Source organism: Lemur catta, chromosome X, assembly GCF_020740605.2.
Source record: "Lemur catta isolate mLemCat1 chromosome X, mLemCat1.pri, whole genome shotgun sequence".
NCBI lineage: Eukaryota > Metazoa > Chordata > Mammalia > Primates > Lemuridae > Lemur > Lemur catta.
This window is the reverse complement of record NC_059155.1, coordinates 35,320,986-35,342,581: the sequence shown is the minus strand read 5'-3', so window position 1 is coordinate 35,342,581 and position 21,596 is coordinate 35,320,986. Positions and strand designations below refer to the sequence as shown.

Below are 21,596 nucleotides of genomic sequence, written 5' to 3'. Positions count from 1 at the left end.
ACTGTCCCTCCCACACCGGCCCCACCTCCTCATGCCCATCACTCTCTATTGCAGTTCCGATTTGTCGCCTATCCCAACCTTTAATTAGTTTGTGTGAGCGTTTATTTATGGTCTGCCTTGCCCAACTGGAATGTAAGCGCCGCAAGGGCAGCGTGCTGGCCCTGACTCTCCGTTGACAGCAGGCCCACTGATTGTGATGCGCTGGGCGTCATGCAGCCACTGAAACAAAGTTAGTGTGGTCTCAGGCATATTTATAAAAGTGTCTGGAACAACGGACTTCTGGAAGATGTCCTGAAGATAGAAAGAGAACCGGGTTGTTTAGCCTGGGGACAGACTCAGAGAAGAGCTCCTCTTTTCAAATGTCTAAAGACAGCAACACAGAGGAGAGGAGTGAACTTGCCCTAAGAAATCCAGTGGGACAGTGGGGAGGGGAAGGGAGTTGTGGGGGACAGGTTTTGGTTCAAGGTGCTCTTCATTATGCTTGTACTTATATAAGTGTTGGCTACTTGCTGTCTTCCCCACTAATGCCTAAGTGCTGCGAGGGTGACCCACATCTGTCATTCCTCACTGTATGTATACAATAGAGCATAGCACATGGTGTGTCTATCACTCAGTAACTATTTGACTGAATGAAGGTTGTGTGAATATCCATTATAGGTCAACTGTTCTCTCTGCCTGGAATGCTCCTCATCCTCACTCCCCTACACCCTGCTGACCCTTGACGTACTCTTGAGGTCTAAGCTTAACAGCACCTTACCAGGAAAACCTTGCCCAGTCCCTGTACCACGAGATCACAGCACCCTCTCATAGCGTCCTGCACTTTCCTACCATAGCACTTATGATTACCATATTTACTGTCATTTGTTGATTCCTTAGGATAGCTATCCCCCTACTGGAAGGCAAGTAGGCAATCAGACTTTCTCATGCGACGATTCCTAAGAACCCCATGAGATAGCTGTCAGTATCTCCTGTAGAATATTCTTCATGACAGCTGGGGCTGTTTAGTTATTTGCTGCTATCTCCACTGTGTGTACAAAGTAAGTATTCAGATATCTCTTGAATGAGTTAACTTCACAACTAAGAAAATGGAAAGGTTCAGCGAAGTCAAGTAACTGGCCAACATCACTCAACAAGCAAGTAGCAGAGCCTGGGTTTGAACCCAGGTCTGTGTAACTCCAAAGCCTGAGCTTTTCCTACTACACCAAACTGTGTGGACACAAAGCCATCATTCAGGGCCACAGGCTGCCATGAAAGCCAGCCCCCCTTGGTGAAAATGTTGGGAGGCAGAGCGTGAAGGAATGCTGCTACCCTGGCTGCTTGCCCGAGGCCTTGACAGGGCACAGGAAGGCCGTTAGCTACGAATGCTATAACCCTCCCAACCAGGGGAACTCGTGTTTGGCAGTCCACAGTGCAGCAAATGGAGGGACAGAGGTGAGAATTCATGCTCTAGCCTGGCCTGATGACAAGCAGATGGTGGCAGCAGGCTACAGATCTGCAATTCTCTTCATCTTCCTCCTAGTTATACCCAAGATAAATTAGCACACACTTGCCTTTGGAGCCAATAGAGCACCTAAGAATCTGAACTTTGGAGTCAGACTGGATTTGAGTCCTGGCTCTGTCACTTACTAGCTACGACAGTTTCCTCATCTGTGTAATGAGGATAATAGAACATACCCTCACAGCATGAATAAGATTAAATTAAAATTTAGATTAAAAAAGATCTCATATGCATATTACCCGTACCTAAGAGGGGCTCGAAAAATGGGAACTACTATTGTTATCACTCCTGATGTATTTTCAGGCCTCATACTACATCATCTGTGTGGCATACTTCCTGACAAGGACTTTCTGATTATGTCAAAACATCTATACTTTCATCTCCTTATACTCCTGCACTGAGTCAGGTAAACAAATGTACACGCTCACATCTAATATAGGGTTTTGCGTGGTGAATTAGAAAACACAGGTTGGTTCCAGAAAAGAGCCTGTGTGTGGGCCTCCCCACCGGTGTCTCTCACTGGGCCTTGAACAGGGAAGCTGGAGCAGATGGCAACAAAACACAACAGCCAGTGCGGCAGGCGCCACTGCTACACTAGACAAAGTTGCTGTCAGCAAACTCTAACCTACAAAGCTTCTCAAGTACAAAAACAGAGATGTATCTTTATCCTGGAAGAAGGATTTTTGTGTGATCATGCTTTCAACCAAACTTGGAACTGCCTTTCTACCTAACTGGATACAGAATTTACTCTCCCCATATAACAGAACTAACGTTTTCATGGCACCATCCATCACGGAGCTAACAGGCTACAAATCAATGTAACAGAATGTGACTGCTTTGAGTCATATTTCCTAAATGGTCCAATTGTGACTATAAGCAAATACATCCATCCTTACACATAAGCACCAAAAATTTGCCACCCCATAAGTTAAGTTCTGTTTGTTTCTTTTTAAAACATCAGTCTTCCCCTTTTTCCAGTAGGCATATAGGTAGAAAAATAAATGAAGTCAGCACTCTTTACGTCTCACTGGCATAAACTGTGACTCAAATACGATGAGTGGTTATTTGCAAGGCTATAATTTTTTTAATGACAGATTTTCCTAAAAGAAACCACTATAACATCTGTCCAAGTACTCCAAGGGAAAACAAAAAAAAATACATAAAGATTAAAAGTCTATTACTTTAACAGCACATTGCCAAACATGGACAACTAGGATAAATGCCAAGAAACCTTAAAAAATAACTTTAAAAGATGCAACGTTCAAGTCATTCAAACGTGTAGGTTCCACAAACAACAGAAAAACAAGTCCAAGAGCAGTTCTACTTGTGTATGACAGTAACTCAGACTGTACTTCATCAAAGTTCATTCAGGTGCCTAAAACCAAAAGGTGTCTGAGCAGCGTATGTTTTCTCTTCTTTGCTTAGAGATGTGTATACAGATTAGAGGAGAGAAAAATCTTCCAGATGCTGATGTGAGCACAGCAGGCTTGGTTCCCCTTTGATAAAGTACGAAGGCAGATTTAGTTGACTCAAGCTTTATCAGTTTTCCTAATGAAAAGTCTTATGCATGCTGAAACAGACGAGTTACTGAATTTGTCATGCTAAGTATTTACATAAAGTGAGTTCAGTAACCGGACAGAATAAAAAAGGTAGTTGTTAAATTATTGTATAACCTTTTACAACTTGAATAACTTCGTGGGTAAATGACGCTGACATTCAAGTCCCTCAAACATACATTAACAAGAAATTATTTACTGCATGAAGAGGCACACATCATATAAAACGTACACTTCACGGGAGGGATTCCTGCATAGCAGGAAAGTCACTACCACTACATAACAAATGGCTATGCCAACAGTCAAAGCTGCCACTAAAGGGTACAACATTAAAATTCCCTTAAAATATCAAGGAGTGTTTGCAACAGCACAGAAACCTTTTGGAGAGTAAGTACATGCTTTGTTTGGAAGGATATTTTTCACTGGAAAATTTGAACATCACATAAATAAACCAATTTTCTCATTGGGTAAGATTTAAGGCAATGCTACTCAGACCTGAGGAAAAAAATCCAAAAGAGTTTATATTTTTCTTCTGAAACATTAACAGGTCAGAATCAACATCAAAAAGTATTCCCATTCCAAGCAGCCAATGCATCTTTAGGTATTGTCAGCATTATAAAATAGAATCCACTTTCACACTCCAAATATGAAAAGAGAAATTGTTCTGTGCTCTTCCTTGAAAACTGTAAAAAAACACATGGCAGCTTAGGTATTTAATATTAAAAAGTAACACGAAAATGAACACGACTACACCAACTGCACACGAAGAGGCCACCTTACAATAAGTGCTCCAGAGCATTCTATTTCTCTTACAACCAACTTTGGTGTAGTGTGGAACGATCATGGATTCATAAATTAACTTTTAACATCAACTACAGACTAACAAAGGACAATCAGATACAGTAAGTTCAAAAATTTTACATTTTGCTCCTGTTTGGCTGCTAAAGAGCAGCGATTTAAATTGATATAAAAACTTCGGACGACAAAGCTTGCTATACAGATAAAGTACATGATCAAAAAGTAAGCAGCAATTAAATTTCTCATTTAAACTTATCTGGTATAGAATATGTACATATTTGGGAAGAGAGATCTCTGAAACCACCATTCTCTTTACCCTCTTCTTGCCCTCTGCCCCCTCTCTGCCCGCCCCGGCCCCTTCGAATCTATAGCGAGTACCCTGAACTATATACACCTGTACTTTGGCTAAGCCAGCTGGATGCGACTCCTTTTGTGGTCTTGGTCTGCAAGAAAAGAAATAAGGTCTTGGAAGTCATCTGCAGCCTTCTTTTCTGAACAGCCGTGTACTGTAGTCAATGAATCTGTTCTTTCACAGCAAGGGGGAAAAAGGGCCCCCACACTTCACTCCCCAACCTGAATGGGGCAAGATCAAAATGCCATCAGCTCCTTGCACCACAACAGGTCACCAGAGAAAAGAGAAAGAAAAAGGTCACGACAAAGGCAGCAGCAATCAACAAAAGTTTCCCAACAAAGGAACCTCTCCTCCTGGGGTTCCCAAGGAAATAACATTCCCTCTTCCCTCCCCAACCACAAAAAAAAATTAATTCACATCACAAGAACTTGGTACTCTGGTTAAGTGTCAGGTAAATATAAGAAAGAGAAAATCCGTCACTTTTTATGCTTTAACTGAGACATAAAGCTAACAGAACACACAACATCACTGTGAAAGGAACTTTCTAAAAGAGACCCAGTCTACATAAGTGCAGCCAGTAAAACTTAAAAGAATAGTTTGTTCACAATCTGCCTTGTACAGGATATTTATATTCTTTCTATGCCATATAAATAGCATTTATATAGCTTACACATTCAGAGACATGCACTGGGACTTTTAGGTAGTACAAATTTCTTCACAATCACATGTGCAAATTTTACAAATCACTAAGTGAGTATTAATAAGCTTAGGCTGGCCCATGTCTTGTATTATCTAACAAATTTAACGGGGGTTCAGAATCATCCATAGGAAGAACCAGGCGTGTTCCTCGAATGACCAGTTCATGGTCCCCAAATGCAAGCTCCCGATCCAAGGCATCTTCAGAACTGTTTCCCATAAATCTCCTAGGGGCGCTGGATGTTGCCGATTCAGTGTTCACAGTAGAATCCCCATAGGTCAAACTGATATCGCCATCATTGAGAATGAGATCAGAATCATCATCTTTCAATTGTTCCTGGTTCTAAATGCAAATAAAATAAGGTTTCAGAATTGTTACGAAGTTCAAGAAACATTTCCAATGGGACAATTTTAGAGGACTGACTCCCTATTTAAAACCCCTCAGTGGTAGCCCTCAGGATAAAGCCTAAAGTCCTTACCTTGGCTTAAAAGACACAGTGTGACTTGGCCCCTTCAGCTTCATCTCCTGTCACAATCTGCCTCTCCCACCCCAACACCCCATTGTGTGCCAGCCAGACTCAAGTGCTGACAGCTGCCCAGATCTCTCGTGCTTCCTCTTACTTCCAGGTCCTTCTTCATGCTGACACCTCCACCCCCACCCCCACCCCCCGCCACATGACTAGCCCCTTCATAACAAGTCTTCCTTGATCCTCCAGGACTAGGTTAGGTGTTCCTCCTGTGTGCTCTCACAGCATCCTGTACTTGACCCTCTCCCTGTAGTAGTACTTAGCTCTGAACCATAACCACATGTGTACTGATCTATCCTCAAGGGGTTCAGAGTCCAGTGGCGGGGCTGGGGGTGGGAGAAGACTGATACACACGCGGTTATGACACAAGAGTAAGTGCTATGTTGTCCAGCCACCTAACACAGTTTGGGGCACAGAGAACTCTATCAAGCCCTCACTACATGCTTATGTCCCAGCTCCATAAGCTCTGCTTCTAATGGAAATGCTGTGGCCAAAATTGTGTACTTAAATAAAGTCTATAAAAGGGAAAAGAGACAAGAATATGTAGTCCCATTTTGGTAAATAAAAAATGTATGTGTGCATAGAAGAGTCTGGAGGGGCATTCAACAGAATGATGATAGCTCTGCATGATAATGTTGCTAGTAAATTTTATTTTCTTTATGTGCTTCTATACTATCTGAGATTTGATTATAATGAGTACATATGACTTTTAAAAATCAGAAGAAGTCATTTTTTCTAATGTAAAGAGAAAGAATGATTGTAAATATTCACACTGATTTAGCAAAAAAAAGAAATCTGTGATGAATATTCCTTGAGGGAAGCAGAGCTAATAGAAACATCTTACGTGCTGATGAACTTGATTCTCCAGCTTTCTAAATCCTGTGTGTGTTTGAAAAATTTAAACTTGTCTAAGATCATCAAATAGACTGAGATTATTAGACAAAATCTAAAAAACAATTTAATTTGCTGTTGCTAGAAATTTCCTTAAATACTCAAAGACAAAAACATGTGAATTAAAAAACAAACAAACCCATAGCCACCAACCAGCCAAAACTCCTTCCTGTCTAATCTATTTATAACAGTAAATCTAACTAGTTTCTATCACTCAATTCAACAATACAACAAAGCTCTGTGGCTCCTTCACAGGGCAGCAGGGGCTCGTCAGCACATTCTAATGTCTTCATTAAGTTTGAGGTTTGGGGTAATATCTATCAAATTTTAAAATGCATATGGCTTTCACCTAGCAATTTTACCTTTAAAATCTACTCTACATACTTTTATATACTTAGGCAAATTTGTATATAAAAGGATATTCACTTTTAAGTATTGTTTGTAATATCCAAAAAAAGGGAAACAACTGAAATGTCTATCCATAAGAGATTGAATACATCAATTTTGATTTAGCTATGAAACAGAATACTATATAGTGATGAAAAAGAGAAAGTAATAGATCTAACATACTCACATGGAAAGATACCCATGATATCCATCATTGAAAAAAGCAATTAATGGGATGATATACCTATTATGATCCCATTTGTGTAAAACAGTGACAGCTATACATACACATATAAGTTTGTGTCGATAAAATATAGCAGGAAGTATCCACAGTGAACCTGTAATAAAGACTGCCTCTGAGGAATATAGATGAGAGGAAGGTGACTTTTATTTTTTACTTTGTACATTCCATCCTGTTTGAATATTTGGCCATAAGCATGTTAGTTTTATAACTTAAAAAAGTAGTTAACAAAAATATTATAAAAAATTTAGTTTGGCAGTTGTTATGGGTTAAATTATACCCCCCCAACAATGTTGACGTCTTAACTCCCAGCACCTGTGATGGTGACCTTATTTGGAAATAAGGTGGACCCTGATTCAATATGCCTGTTGTCCTTATGAGTAGGGGAAGTTTGGACACAGAGATAGACACACCCACAAGGAAAACATCATGTGAAGATGAAGACAGAGACTGGGGTGATGCATCTATAAGGAATGCCAAAGACCATCAGCAAACCAGACGCTAAGAGAAAGGCCTGGAGGAGATTCTCCCTCACAGCCCTAGAAGGAACCAATCCTTCCAACACTTAGACCTCAGGCATCTAGCCTCCAGAACTGTGAGATAATACATTTTTGTTGTTTCAGCCATTCAGTTTGTGGTACTTTGTTATAGCATCTCTAGGAAATTCATACAATGGTATATTGTGTTTTGCTACATTTCACAGGACACACAGTTGTGGACCTCTTTTAGCTTTTGGTGATGACAAGTGGGTCTCTGGAATCTAAGAGCAGAACCTCACTGCCTGAACCAACAGAGCTGGCTGACCCCTCTGCGCAGATTCACATGGGCTAACAGGGCATGGTAGAAATGCAGACTGTGCTTGAGAGGGGAGCCTGGGCAATGTGGAAGGGAACATGGGGTGCTCTCTCCACTGCACCGGCACAGTCTATCAGAAATGTGCACTGACTCAACATAACACAAAGCTCTAGGGTGCTCCTCCCTGGCCCAGATGCCACCCCCACTCTACCTACTCTTCCCCGTCCATTTCTTGTAGGATCTGCTCTCACATGCCACAGAGGAGGTCATGGGGAACTGGAGGGGGGTGTGCATGTCTACACTGTTTCACCACAGCTTCTCCTCTCCACCCAAGGTTCTAAGTGTTGCATCTGAGTAGTCAAAACTGATGGGCTTTGTTAACAGGGGATCCTACCTATTTGATGCCATAGATTATTTCTGAAGGGTTGATTTAGAATCAAAGGTTTTTTTTTTTTAAAAAAAAAAAAACTCTTGAAAACTAAAAATAAAAATCTTCACATTTAAAAATAAAGGCTGTTTAACATATCTGTCATTTTTTCCTTAGTTGCAATATTTACTAAATCACCAATCATATATTGGTAGCTGAGGAAAAATATGGAATCTAGATTCTATCTAGATATGCTCATGCCTCCCAGCAATGTGGAACAGAGGCAGATAAACTTCCCCTAACATCCAAAAGTTGATAGGTGTGAAATAATAGACCATCTGTTGTACTTTAGAGGCATCAAAAATTGTTTTATAATCCTCTCAATTGTAACTGTGACAACTCTAATTTGTAGGTGAAAACATACACATTTAGTACTGAGTTCAGGACACATACTGCAAATAAATGAAAGCCAGCACAGAAATAGCATTATTTACTAAAATCATCCACAGTGGGATGAGGCACTATTCTATATCTGTTTTCAAATGCTGTGAATTATATTTATAGATTTCAGTGTATTTTCTGGTTGAGCAAAACATGCTTAAATTCCTTCTCGTGGATTTTATAGCTCAAAGGCAAAACACAAAACGAAAGTAAAAAGAAAACAAAACCAGTAATCTATCCATACAACAGATACATTTAATTTACTGAAGAATTAAGTTTCAGGATAAACCAACTTACTTCGTAAGCCTGGGGGCTGGTTAGGCACCTGGCGATGGGGCCACAGCAGGCAGGGAGTGTTGTGGTCAGAGGAGGGCCACTGTGAGTCAGCAGAGGCTTCAGATAGCTGCGCTGGTTAAGGAAGAGCTGTGTGCCTTTCTTTACAAATTTAAAAGAACAATTCATTTGATAATAATCACTGTCACAGCGTGCTAACCACTTCAGAGGACAGCAAAGGACTTTCACATATGTGGTCTCATTTCATCATCACATTATGGCAGTGAGATAGTAAAGGAAGATTTTATTATTAATATCATCTCTACTTCACAGACATGGAAACTGAGGCTCAGGGAGGTCAATGACCTGCCTAAAGTCACACAATTAAGTAAATCTGCTAACCCAGACCGGTTTGATCTCAACTCTTATACCCTTTCCACTACATCATATTGCTTTTCTGACTTTACTAAAGTCAAAAGGGACACAAATCACTGTAAATTTAGCACTAAAGGAGATAAGGGAGAAAGTGAACAACAATAGGCCAGGCACGGTGGCTCACGCCTGTAGTCCTGGCACTCTGGGAGGCCAAGGCAGGAAGATAGCTTGAGCTCAGGAGTTTGAGAACAGTCTGAGCAAGAGCGAGACCCCGTCTCTACTAAAAATAGAAAAATTAGCCAGGCGTGGTGGGGCGTGCCTGTAGTCCCAACTACTCAGGAGGCTGAGGCAGGAGGATTGCTTGAGCCCAGACGCTTGAGGTTGCTGTGAGCTAGGCTGATGCCACGGCACTTTAGCCTGCACAACAGAGCAAGACTCTGTCTCAAAAAATAAAAAGAAAAGAAAGTAAACAATAACAATGGCCAGAGAGGAGATTAAATATTCCAGTAGGAGAATACAGTAACAAAAACAGTTTTAATCCTTTACTGTAGAGTCAGTTGGCCTCTTGCATGCTAAGTTGAAACTTCAGTATCAGGTTGATTCTTTTCTTACAAAGCCATAAAGAGGAAAGAAAAGTCAATTCTCAAGACATTTTTAAAAACTACCTATCATGAGCTCCTCTATCATAGACTCTCATTTCAGTATTCATTTCTTCTCCAAAGAATAAAAATAAATGCTACATGATACTCAGAAGAAAAAAGAGGGAATCACAAGAAAAAGCAGAGAGAAAGGGACAGACACATTTATCATATTCCCCACTTTCTAAAATGAGAACCTAAGGTTGTTGTAAGTTAAAAATGAAGAAGTCAGAGAAAATTTCATGAATTTCTATATTGTATTAATAAATTTTAAGTAAAGATTAAAGCACTTGATACAAACACATGTTATAAAACATCTGGCCAAACATAAAGCCACTGAAAAACCAGAAAGATGAATTCTACTAGTATTTTAAGTACAGAAATAAGCAGGCCTTAGTCTTGTGGTGCTGAATAGGGTAGTACTGAGGGTAACAAGTCTTGGTGTTTGACTCTACAAAAATGAATTTCTTAAAAAACTTACCAAACACTGACAAAAGAAAAAAAAGAAAATCTGAATAGTCCTATATATTAAAGAAACTCAAAACCTCCCCTTACAGAAACCTCCAGGTCCAGATGGCTTCACTGGTAAAATCTTTCCAGCATTTAAAGAAAAACAATACCAATTTAATACAAACTCCTTCAGGGAACAGAAAATGAAGGTATACTTTCCAACTCATTTTATAAAGCCAGTGTAATCTTGTTATAGAAACCTGACAAGGACATTACAAAAAAAAAATCACAAGCCAATTATCTCTCATGAAAACAGATACAAATATCAGACACAAAATATTAGTAAATTAAATCCAGTGACATACACAAAGGATAATATGTCATGACCAAGTGAACTTTATTCTAGTAATGCAAGACTGATTTAACATTCAAACAATCAATGAAAATCAGTGTAACAACAGATTAAAGCAGAAAAAAATAAACACATGATCATCTCAATGCAGAAAAAGCATCTGATAGTAAAAACTTACAACAGATAAAAACTCATGATAAAAACTCTCAGGAGACTAGAAATAAAAAGGAACATTCTTAACCTGCTAATGGATATCTCCAAAAACCTATAGCTAATGTCATACTTCATGGTGAAATATTGAAAGAATTTCCCCCTGAGGTCAGGAAAAAGAAAGAAGGTCTAGTATCATCACTGCACTGGAGAAGTCCGGCCAGTGTAATGAGACACAAAAAAGAAATACAAGGGATTGGAAAAGAAAAAATAACACATCATTATTCACAGATCATTTTGTGTATAAAGAAAATCAAAAAGAATCTACAAACTATTAGAAATAATAGTAAGTGAACTTAGCAAGATTGCTGGACACAATACATGTAAAGAAAAATCCAATTTGTATGTGTGTGTGTATAGGCTTTCTATATATATATATATATATATATATTATTTATTTATTCTATATATATACACACACAACAAAGTAGAAAATAAAAACCATTTGCAATAGCACCAAAACCATCAAATACTTAGGGATAAATCTAATGAAAGATGTACAAGAACTGTACACTAAAAACACAAAACATTAATGAGAGACATTTTAAAAGACCTAAATAAATGGAGTGATATACTGTGTTCATGAATCGGAAGTCTCAATATTATTAAGATACCATTTCTCTCCAAATTCATTTATAGATTTAATACAAACCCAATAAAATTGCCAGCAGTTACTTTTCGTGCCTGTGTATAAACTCACAAGCTATTTCTAAAATTTAAAGGAAAATGCAAAGCACCTAAAATAGCCAAGGCAATGCTGGAGAAGACCAAACTTAGAACATTTATTTACTCTACTTGATAGCAAGACTTATTATAAAGTATAGTAATTAAGAGAGTTTGGTATTGATATAAAAATAGAGAAACAGAATACAAAAGAGACTCCAGAAACTGATCCCCACTTACATGGCCAAGTGATTTATGACAAAGATTCCACTGCAATTCAGTAGGGTAAAGATAGTATTTTCAATAAACAGCACTGAATCAATTGGATATCCATATGGGCAAAAAGTAGATCTTGACCCCTATCTCACACCATACATAAAAATTAATTTGTAATGGATCAAAGACTTAAATGTGATAGCTAAAACAATCACACTTCTAAAGAAAACATAAGAAAATATCTTCATGACCTTGGGACATAAAAGATTTCTTAAGATACAGAAAACACTAACCATGAAAGAAAAGATTAATAAAATAGACTTCATTAAAATGAAAAACTTCTATTCTTCAAAAAACAGGATTAAGAAAATGAAAGGGCAAGCTAAAGACTGAGGGAAGATACAATACATATAATCAACAAAAAACCCAATTCAGGAATATACAAAGAAATATAAATCAACAAGAAAAAGAAACGACACCTCGGTTAAATAATGGACAAAGACCTGAACAGACACACTTCACAAAAGAGGATAGCCAAATGGCCAAAAAACATACGATAGAGGGGTGCTTGGCCTTACTGGTCATCAGAGAAATGCAAATTAAACCACCTGAGATATCACTACACACCCATCAAAATGCCTAAAATGTAAAAGGCTGAAAAATACCAAGTTTTTGTGGAGATGTGGAACAACCAGAACTCCCTTAACTTGCTGGTGGGGGCGATGATGAATTCACTAAATTGGTTACAACAAATCAAACTGGTTACAACCACTCTGGAAAAAACTGTTTGGCAGTATCTCTTAAAGCTAAACATACACTTGCCCTAAATTCTACTCCTTGGTATATACCCAAGATAAATGAGTGCTTACGTCCACCAAAGGATATATATTCACAAATGTCTAGCTTCATTTGTAATAGCCAAAAGCAGGAAACAACCTAAATGTTTATTAAGAATAGACTGGTCAAAAACAAAATCCAGAGCAAAAGTGAGACCCCACCTCTACGAAGAATAAAAGAAAATTAGCCAGGCCTGGTGGTATGCACCTGTAGACCCAGCTACTCTGGCGGCTGTGTCAGAAGGATCACTTAAGCCCAGGAGTTTTAGGTTGCAGTGAGCTATGATGCACGGCACTCTAGTCTGGGCGACAGAGTGAGACTCTGTCAAAAAAAAAACAAACAAACAAACAGAAAACAAAACAACAAAACCTAAAACCCTGTAGTATATTCATACTGTGGAACACCACACAGTGATAACAAAGAATGAATTACTGATACATGCAACAATATGGATAAATTACACAGAAAATGTTGAATGAAAGAAGCAAGACACACAAAAATACATAATATGTGCTTCCATTTGTACTAAGATCAAAAAACAGGTAAAACTAATCCATGTTGATGGGAATGGTGGTTACCCCCTTGTAGAGGGTGGAGGGAATGGGGAAGGTGTTACTGACTGCAAGGGAACACAGGGCACCTTCTGGAGTGCTAGAAATGTTTATATACATCTTTATATGGTTGGTAGGCACACAGGTGTAGACATAGTTCAAAATTCATTAAGCTGTACACTAAAGATTCATATACTTTATTGTATTCAAGTTATATCTCAATTATAACAAACAATCTGGCTGCCCAAAGAACTGAAATCTAGAATGATGAATAATTGATTCTACCAAGGTATTGAAATGATCAGGTCTTGGCGGGGTGCGATAGCTCACACCTGTAATCCCAGTGCTTTGGGAAACTAGAGGCAGGAGGATTGCTTGAGGCCATGGGTTCAAGACCAGTCTGGGCAACATAGCGACACCCTGTCTCTGTAAAAACATTTTAAAAATTAGCCAGGTATGGTGGTGTGTGCCTATAGTCCCAGCTACTTGGGAGGCTGTGGAGGGAGGATCACTTGAGCCCAGGAGTTCGAGGCTGCAGCAAGCTATGAATGTGCCACTGCACTCCAGCCTGGACAACAGAGTGAAACTCTGTCTCTAAAAAATAAAAATAAAAAATAAAAAATAAAAAAGATCAGGTCTTAGTTGAGTAGTATTTAATACAGTAGTACTGAGTCAAACAAGTCTTGGTGTTTACTTCTATTAACATAAGAATAAACTCAAAAATAAGTCAGTATTGTACTCTTTCTCTACATTAGGATCATTTGTTTTGTATGTTATGCAAAAAATGTATAAAACATTTTATGCAGAAAACACTAAAATTTTTTTGTTAAATCAGAGGAATGAAAAAGCCCCAAGGGATATGAGAGTGGCTTATGTCCAAAATGCTGACAATGAAGCCAAAAGCAATGACATAATCTTTAAACAATTTTAAAAAGCCAGGCTCTCTCTCCCTAATGGGAGTCTTAATACCACAGATATGCTTGCATTCTTGTTTCCATACAGTAATTTAACTTTGAAGTACTTGCAAAAGTGAACGCAAAAATCTAGTAAACAGAATATGGTTAAGGAGCAGCTTCTAATCCTAAGCATCAAGTGCATTTTTCTTAAATATACAAGGCTTTGATCAGAAGGTTGAAAGCAAGGAAAGAAAATTTTACATGGTTGTCTCGAATTTGCTTCAGTAGAACATAAACCAAGTTTTTGATTATGTACTGATATATCTTAGCCTGAAAGAACTCCATGGCTCCTTTTTCTAGTTCAATTTTCAAATAAGAAATTAATTTAATAGTGATAAGATGTTTTTTAAAAGGCATGATTTAAAGAGGTTATAGGATATCAGTACTACTCAAAGTACAGCTATGAAGAAGACTCACAACAGGACAAGAAAGAAATTTGGCAAATAATGAAAACATTAGCTACTATGGCATTCTGAATGGAGAGGAGGATCTCTCAGTCTTTGGAAAGGTCAGGGCAAAAAAGGCATACCGCCAGACATCGTGGTATCTAACATTACTGCATTTTTATTTCATTCTCATGCTTTTTCCTAGGGCAGCCTTTCCTTTTTCACCCTAACAAGTACACCGACAAGAGCTAACAAATACCTTTTACAAGATTCATTAAATTAGCTAACGGTCAACAAATATTAAAGTTTGCTCAATAAATAAACCTATATAGCAAAGGAAGTATGTCATTTTGAGCTTTTGATTCCCTCCACACAGCCAGCTTCTGCAATTACCAGTCCCTACAGTTTCATGGGTTTGCAGAGGAATTCATTTGCGTGGGTTTCCTTCTCCACAACACTGATGAGGAAAGGGAAGACTAAAGGTAGGCTTTATATTCCACTTCGTGAAGGAAGCAGCCAAAACAGTTGTTCCATTAAACTGTAATTATCCATGTCCACATTATCATTTTTTTCCTTAATTAAGGATACTTATGATCAAAGTTGTACCATATCCGGAAGAGCCAAGCACTCTCTGCTTTCGTAGTTCTCCTTTCATTTTCAGGAATACCCTGCAGACAAATAATACAGAAATCAATACATACACAAGGACACAAACACATTGATTTTGAGCCATTCCTTTGTAGAATCAGAAATAGAGGCTACTACATACAAGATACTCTCCAACACAGGTAACATTAGAAATTTAATAGTTTGTATATTGCAGCTTTGGAAGAAGAAATTGCAATGCTTTTCTGAACACCTCTATTACTCAGGCTGCTTGCTAACTCATGAATCTATTGTCATTTAAAAAAATCAATGTGGGATAATTCATTTCCTAAACCTGATAGACTCATACATCCAACATAATAGGACCTCAAGCAGGGAACATCACATCAACACCCCTATCTTTGGGAGTTGTCATGGGCCTCAAGACTTACTGGCACCTTCAAAGCTGCTACTGTGTTCCTAGAACACTAGCAAATGAAAACAAGTAGGAAATTTCATGGTAAGCCTGACTGGCTAGGAGGGAAAACTAACACAGCAAGCAGGCATCTTCTAAAATAGCTTCCAAAAATATAAACTGTGTCCTTATTTGTAATATGGTACCGTCAGCACTTGGGCAGTTGGGTGATCTGGTTCCAGTCCCGGCTCACTGACATTAACTAGTTTGGACAAGTCCCTTTCCCTCTCTGGGCCTGAATTTCTTCACGTATAAAATCTGAGGGTTAGAGAATCTGTAAGGCCCTTTCCAGTGCTAATGTTCTACGGTTCCACGGTTTTCTTTTCTAAAAGCGCAGTGTTTAGATTCTGGGTTTTGGTTCCTTCCTAATCCTCAAAATAAACTGCTCTTTTCCTCAACATGTACCAACACATAGACAACATAAAACTGTTCGGGAACGCTGTAAGGGCTTACAAGAGCCGAGAACACCTTCTGTGTTTCCTTTTACGACACTAGGCGTAGTTTTGTGTGCCTCCACTTCTCGAAGAGCAGCTCATCTCTAAATGTCACCAGTCCCTCACCACATGAACACCTGTATACCTACCCCTCACACACTCCATACTTACTATAATGTTCCTCTGTGCTTCCTAGTGGGCACTCAAAATATTAAGTAAATGGCATACTCAAGAAGTCCATAGGGTTTTGAAGTCAAGGGAAAAATGGCCTTTTGTTCCGTATGTCACAACTGGTACTCACTCACCTGGCTCTCTCCCTGTCACTCCATTTCCATTTATCCTCTGAGGTGACACAGCTGGTGGAGACTTATGCTCCCACGCATTTGTCTTTGGAGCTGTATAATTAACTTTATTCTTATTTTGACACTGAGGAACTATTACCCCTTGGATGCTACCCCAGCAGCTTGGTATCACGGGAATTTATCCAGCTTGGTTTGTACAAATATTTCAAGCCCATGGAATTCTATTTTCAGGCTCTGGCCACAAAGAGACAAGTACTTACTATATCATATATATATACATTTGCATTCATCACCCAATAGCTAACAAAATTAGCATTTAGGAAATGAATCTGAGAATCTAAAAAAAAAAAAAACACACACACCCTGAAGACAAATATACCAGGGCTTGTTTCAGACAAGAAAAAGAATTGTGTTTTGAAAGAGATGCTTTCCATCTTCAAAAACCTAATGTCTGTGATTTCTCATCTAATGTCGAGTACAGAGTATTCAGTGGTACTCAGAAACTATTGAAAAATGGATGGAAAATACCAGAAAAGGGTGGTGAGTCTAGAGAGGGCAGTAAGTTACACTGCACTCAGTCCAACAGGCTCAGGTTCATAGGAACAACTGAGAAACTGACACATAGAAGGAAAAAAGTAAGACAATGTGGCCAAGGCTGATGGACAGGGTAAGAAAGTGCATTCCGCTGAACAGGCAGGGAAGACTGATTGAAGATTCAAAAGCTTCCAGGCAGTTCTCAAGGGCAGCTGCTGGTCATCCAATTTGAAAGTTACACAGGAAGAGCAGCTGGAGTGGGGCTTACATCAGAGACAGGCCTTCATGCGCAAACCAAAGTGGAAAAAGGCTCCCTGTGCCAGAGGAGTCACTTGAAAAGCCAGCAGTGCTTAAGAGCCTGCTCTCCTCTGTGGCAAAAGCCCAGGGTGGCCCACAGATATGAAAGCTGTCACCCTTGATAACCACACACTGTCGAAAATTTGCTTTTGTCCCTATGGAACAGTGAGAAAAGCCAGGAATGATGTCAGTTAAAAGCTGAGGCAAATAAGACAGGATCTGAATAGTGGCACGAAGTCTACAGTAGATTGTTTTCTTTCCAAACGACTGCACATTCGACAGAAATGCCAGGAACAAAACAAATGCATATTTACCAAATGTTCTTGGTCTGAATCAACACCAACCCTAAAGGAGAAACACAAAGAGCAAATGAGATTTCAAAGCCAAAAAAAGGTCTATTCACATATGTACATTGTTAGGCAACTACTTTTCTCAACACAGAAGCTATGGAACGGTTCATGTTTTCTTGTTTCTTTATGGTTGTTGATGTAGATTTTTGGCTTCTGCTACTTTCCTTAGCAACAGATTGGATTCTAAGGCAAGCAGGGTGTACTAATGATTCTCTTCCTGCAATCCCATTTACCCATCTCAGAAGCATAGCATTTTCGTCTCTGATATAAGTCCACTCTAAGCAGAGGCTGGGAGAGCAAAATTGCCCCTGTTGCTGAGTAAGAACTGCTGGGTAGTACCAAAAACAAGGCTGGCAATTCCAGGAGGGAGTTGCATGTTTTTGGGCCTCGCAGCTCTCATGGCAACATTCTATTATAATGACTGAAGAGAGGGTCCAATTACAGGTTTTTCATAGGCAAATGGCTAGACATTAGCCTTGGTTCTTCACAATACTTTTTTATCTACTTAAAATTCCTGCTTTCCATATCCCAGGGACAAGCTTCATTAAGAAGTTCTCTTTGACTCCTCTCTATCCCCTAAACAGGAACACTAATCAACTCTGCTCATTTTTCCTCTACATTGTCTATTAGGTCTTCTCTCCTTTCTATCCCAAATTGCTCAAGCACAGCCCTCACCCCGACTCATGGGGTCTGTCCTGGAAGGTTTCCCAGCTGCCAGGCTCTCCCCTAGAGTCAGCTGTCAACAGCACAGAACTCGCTGGGTTATTCCCTTGACAAAAGACTCTGAGAGTGGCTTGCAACCCAGAGGGCTGAGTCTGAAGTCCTTTGTGTGACAGGCAGTCAAGACTCTCTACAAACTAGCGCCCCCCGACTCCCTGCCCCACTCCAACCTACCTTACCACCCTCATTTCCCATCACTCTCCTCTACATACCCTACAGTAGCCATACCCACCTACCCCCTCCCCAAATCCCTATCCTCTTCCAAGCCTCCATGCCTTTGCTCATGCTGTTCCCTCTAGCTGAAATGTGCTTGCCCTCATTCTTTTCTACTCATTTTTCAAGTTCCAAAGTAACCATTCTATGATGCCTTCAAGCAAAATCATTTTTCCTCTGTATATTTGCAGTACTTTCTTGTCCTTTATTATAATATTTAGCACAGTAGAGTACGGTTATTTACCTGTCAGTCTCCCCAAAAAGACTGTGAGCTCCTTGAGGGTAAAGGCCATGTCTCAATTCATCTCTGTATCCCCAGAGTCTAGAACTGTACCTGACACACAATAGGTGCTCAAATGTTTATCGATTAAGTTAACTACTACAGACAACACAGAAAAAATAGCGGCATAAGCAGCTGTAGCAGTAGCATCTCAGAATATGAATAACACTGAAGGGAAAAAAATGATGCAAGACCACATCTAGAAGGCAAGGGATTCATGGTCAAGTACTTGAAAACATATGGCCATGACCAGATTCATAATTCAAAGAAAGACTTTTTTTTTACCTTTGTTAAAATGGCCAGGAGCTGTTTAATATTTTCTCAGTCACATTAAACTCTAATAACCACATTTATGCATCTCAAGTGACATCTAGTGGTCTTGCAGATAGCACATTTTTAACACTCAGATGGTACATTATCAGAAGAAGCCAATTCCATATAATAAACATTTATACAGCACTTATTATTTGCCAGGCACTGCACTAGGCACAGGGCATAGACATGAATTACACACGACCCTTGCCCTCAAGGAGCTCACAGCCTAGTGGGGGAAACAGACACAACTAGAGCTTAATCCCTAAGGGCTTGCTATCAGGGGATGCTGGCTTCTAATCTGGGCTCGGCTGCTTTCTAGCAAGTTATGTAGCTCTATGAACTGTAATTTTATCACCTGGAAAATGGGGCTAATACCCACCACACAGAGTTGCTGCAAGGATTAAATGAGAAAATGTATCGGAAGATCTTAAAAGAGTGTCTGACTCAGCTCTTGCAACAATATTACAAGGCTGAACAAATAAGTGCTATAATGGGGAGATCCAAAGTTACACCAACAGAAGGGCGGTTACAAGAGAAAAGAACAGGGGGAAAAGGAGGAGGCATTTAGCTCTGTCATTTACTGGGAGTGAAAGAGCATTTCAGGTAGAGGGAACAGTATGAGCAAAGGCTCAGAAACAGAAAAGTACAAAGCATGTGAAGTAAATGATAGGGAGCCAAATGTGACTGTCACAATATGTGAAAGGACACAGGAATAGCTGGCTAGTTCTAATTTACTGAGAATCCATTGTCCACACGACAGCTAGAGTGACCTTTTTACACTGTAAATGAGTTCAGTGTCACTGTAAAATCCTCCAAGATTTCCAATTGTATTTTAAAATCCAAACTCCTTACCATGTCCTACAAGACCCCATAGCAGGGGGCCACAAACTACAGCCCCCAGGCCACATCTAGCGTCCCTGCCGCTTTTGTAAATAAAGTTTTATTGGAACACAACCACACCAGTTAATTTATATATTATCTATGGCTGCTTTCATCCTAGAGTAGTTGAGTAGCTGAGACAGAGACTGTATGGCCTGCCAAGCCTAAAAATTTACAATCTGGCCCTTTTCAGTAAAAGTTTGCAGACTCCTAACCCCCATAGGATCTTGTCCACCTCATTTCCTAGCTACCCTTCAATCACTACACTCTAGCTATGTGAGTTTTCCTGTTCATTAAACAGGCCAAGTCTGTTCCTGCCTCAGGACCTTTGCACTTGCTCTTCCCTCTGCCTGGACAGCTCTTCTTCCTGATCATTGTTTAACTAGCCATCTAGCCATATCTTGTCATTCAGGTAAACTGAGTTCAAAGGTAATCTCTTAGAGAGACCTTCCCTGACCTCCTTATATACAATGTACCCCCACCCCAGTCACTATCACAGTACCTTGCTTGATTGCTAGCACAGCATTTAATACCACCTAAAATTGTCAGGTTCATTTATTTACTAGCTTAGTCTGTCTTCTCCCACTAAAGTATAGATATTATGAGACCAGGGACCTTTTCTATCTCATTATTATCACTGTCCTTCTCTACAGCAGGGTTTCTTAATCTTAGCAATACTGACATTTTGGCCCAGATAATTCTTTGTTGGCAGGTGGGGGGAGGAGGAGAGCCTGTCCTGTGCACTGTAAGATGTTTAGCAGCATTCCTGGTCTCTATCCATTAGATGCCAGTAGCAGCCCCTAATTCTAGTTGTGACAATCAAAAATGTCTCCAGACATTGCCAAATGTCCCCTGGGGGACAAAATTATCCCTAATTGAGAACCAATGAGTTGGAGCCTAAAACAGTGCCTGGCACATGGCTGGTGCTCAGTAAGTATCAAATGAATGAATAAAAAGCACATTTGAAATGCTGTTCTAAGAGCTTTACAGACATTAGCTCACTGAATCCTTGCAACAACCACCCTGGGAGGTAGGTACTATGACACGCATGTTACAGATGAGGAAACTGAGGCTTTAAAAGGTTAAAGAACTTGCCCAAGATCATAGAATTAGTAAGTGAAGGGGCAAGAACTCAAAGCCAAGTCTAAGTCTGCATGAATCTTAAACTTTCAGGATTTATAAGCAGCCTCAAAATTGTACTAGATAAATTTGGAGGGAAAAAAGAGAAACTTAAAATACAGCCTCTTGGCCAGGCGCAGTAGCTCACGCCTGTAATCCTAGCACTCTGGGAGGCTAAGGTGGGAGGATCGCTCAAGGTCAGGAGTTTGACACCAGCCTGAGCAAGAGCGAGACTCAGTCTCTACTAACAATAGAAAGAAATTAGCTGAACAACTAAAAATATACATATAGAAAAAATTAGCCGGGCATGGTGGTGAATGCCTGTAGTCCCAGCTACTCGGGAGGCTGAGGCAGAAGGATTGCTTGAGCCCAGGAGTTTGAGGTTGCTGTGAGCTAGGCTGACGCCACGGCAGTCTAGCCGGGGCAACAGAGCCAGACTCTGTCTCAAAAAAAAAAAAAGAAAAAAAAGAAAAAAAAAAAAAAGAAAAATACAGCCTCTGTTGCAAAGATGGCCCCAAAAAACCAATAAAACAAGAAAACAACAAGAAGTAATCTAAGACTATAAAGGCAATGCTGTATATAATTAAGTGCCAAAGTATGTTACAGAACAGGCAAGATGGGGCCAGAAAAAGAGCTT

The 21,596-nt window shown here is 39.6% G+C and overlaps 1 protein-coding gene across 3 annotated transcripts in view; it reads right to left on the bottom strand.

The window, feature by feature from the left end:
- Nucleotides 1–2,552: 2,552 nt before the first annotated feature.
- Nucleotides 2,553–21,596, bottom strand: part of SLC9A6 (solute carrier family 9 member A6) — a 55,319-nt gene continuing 36,275 nt past the window's right edge. For 2 of the 3 annotated variants that reach the window (XM_045538830.1, XM_045538831.1), the window contains 4 exons: nucleotides 17,398–17,428; nucleotides 15,045–15,124; nucleotides 8,847–8,952; nucleotides 2,553–5,243 (listed from right to left, as the gene is read on the bottom strand). In XM_045538830.1, the coding sequence (XP_045394786.1) occupies nucleotides 4,971–5,243; nucleotides 8,847–8,952; nucleotides 15,045–15,124; nucleotides 17,398–17,428 (490 nt within the window). In that variant the 3' untranslated portion in view covers nucleotides 2,553–4,970. Of the gene's footprint in view, nucleotides 5,244–8,846; nucleotides 8,953–15,044; nucleotides 15,125–17,397; nucleotides 17,429–18,610; nucleotides 18,701–21,596 lie in introns of all 3 variants that reach the window. The other variant, XM_045538832.1, reaches the window with a different exon arrangement.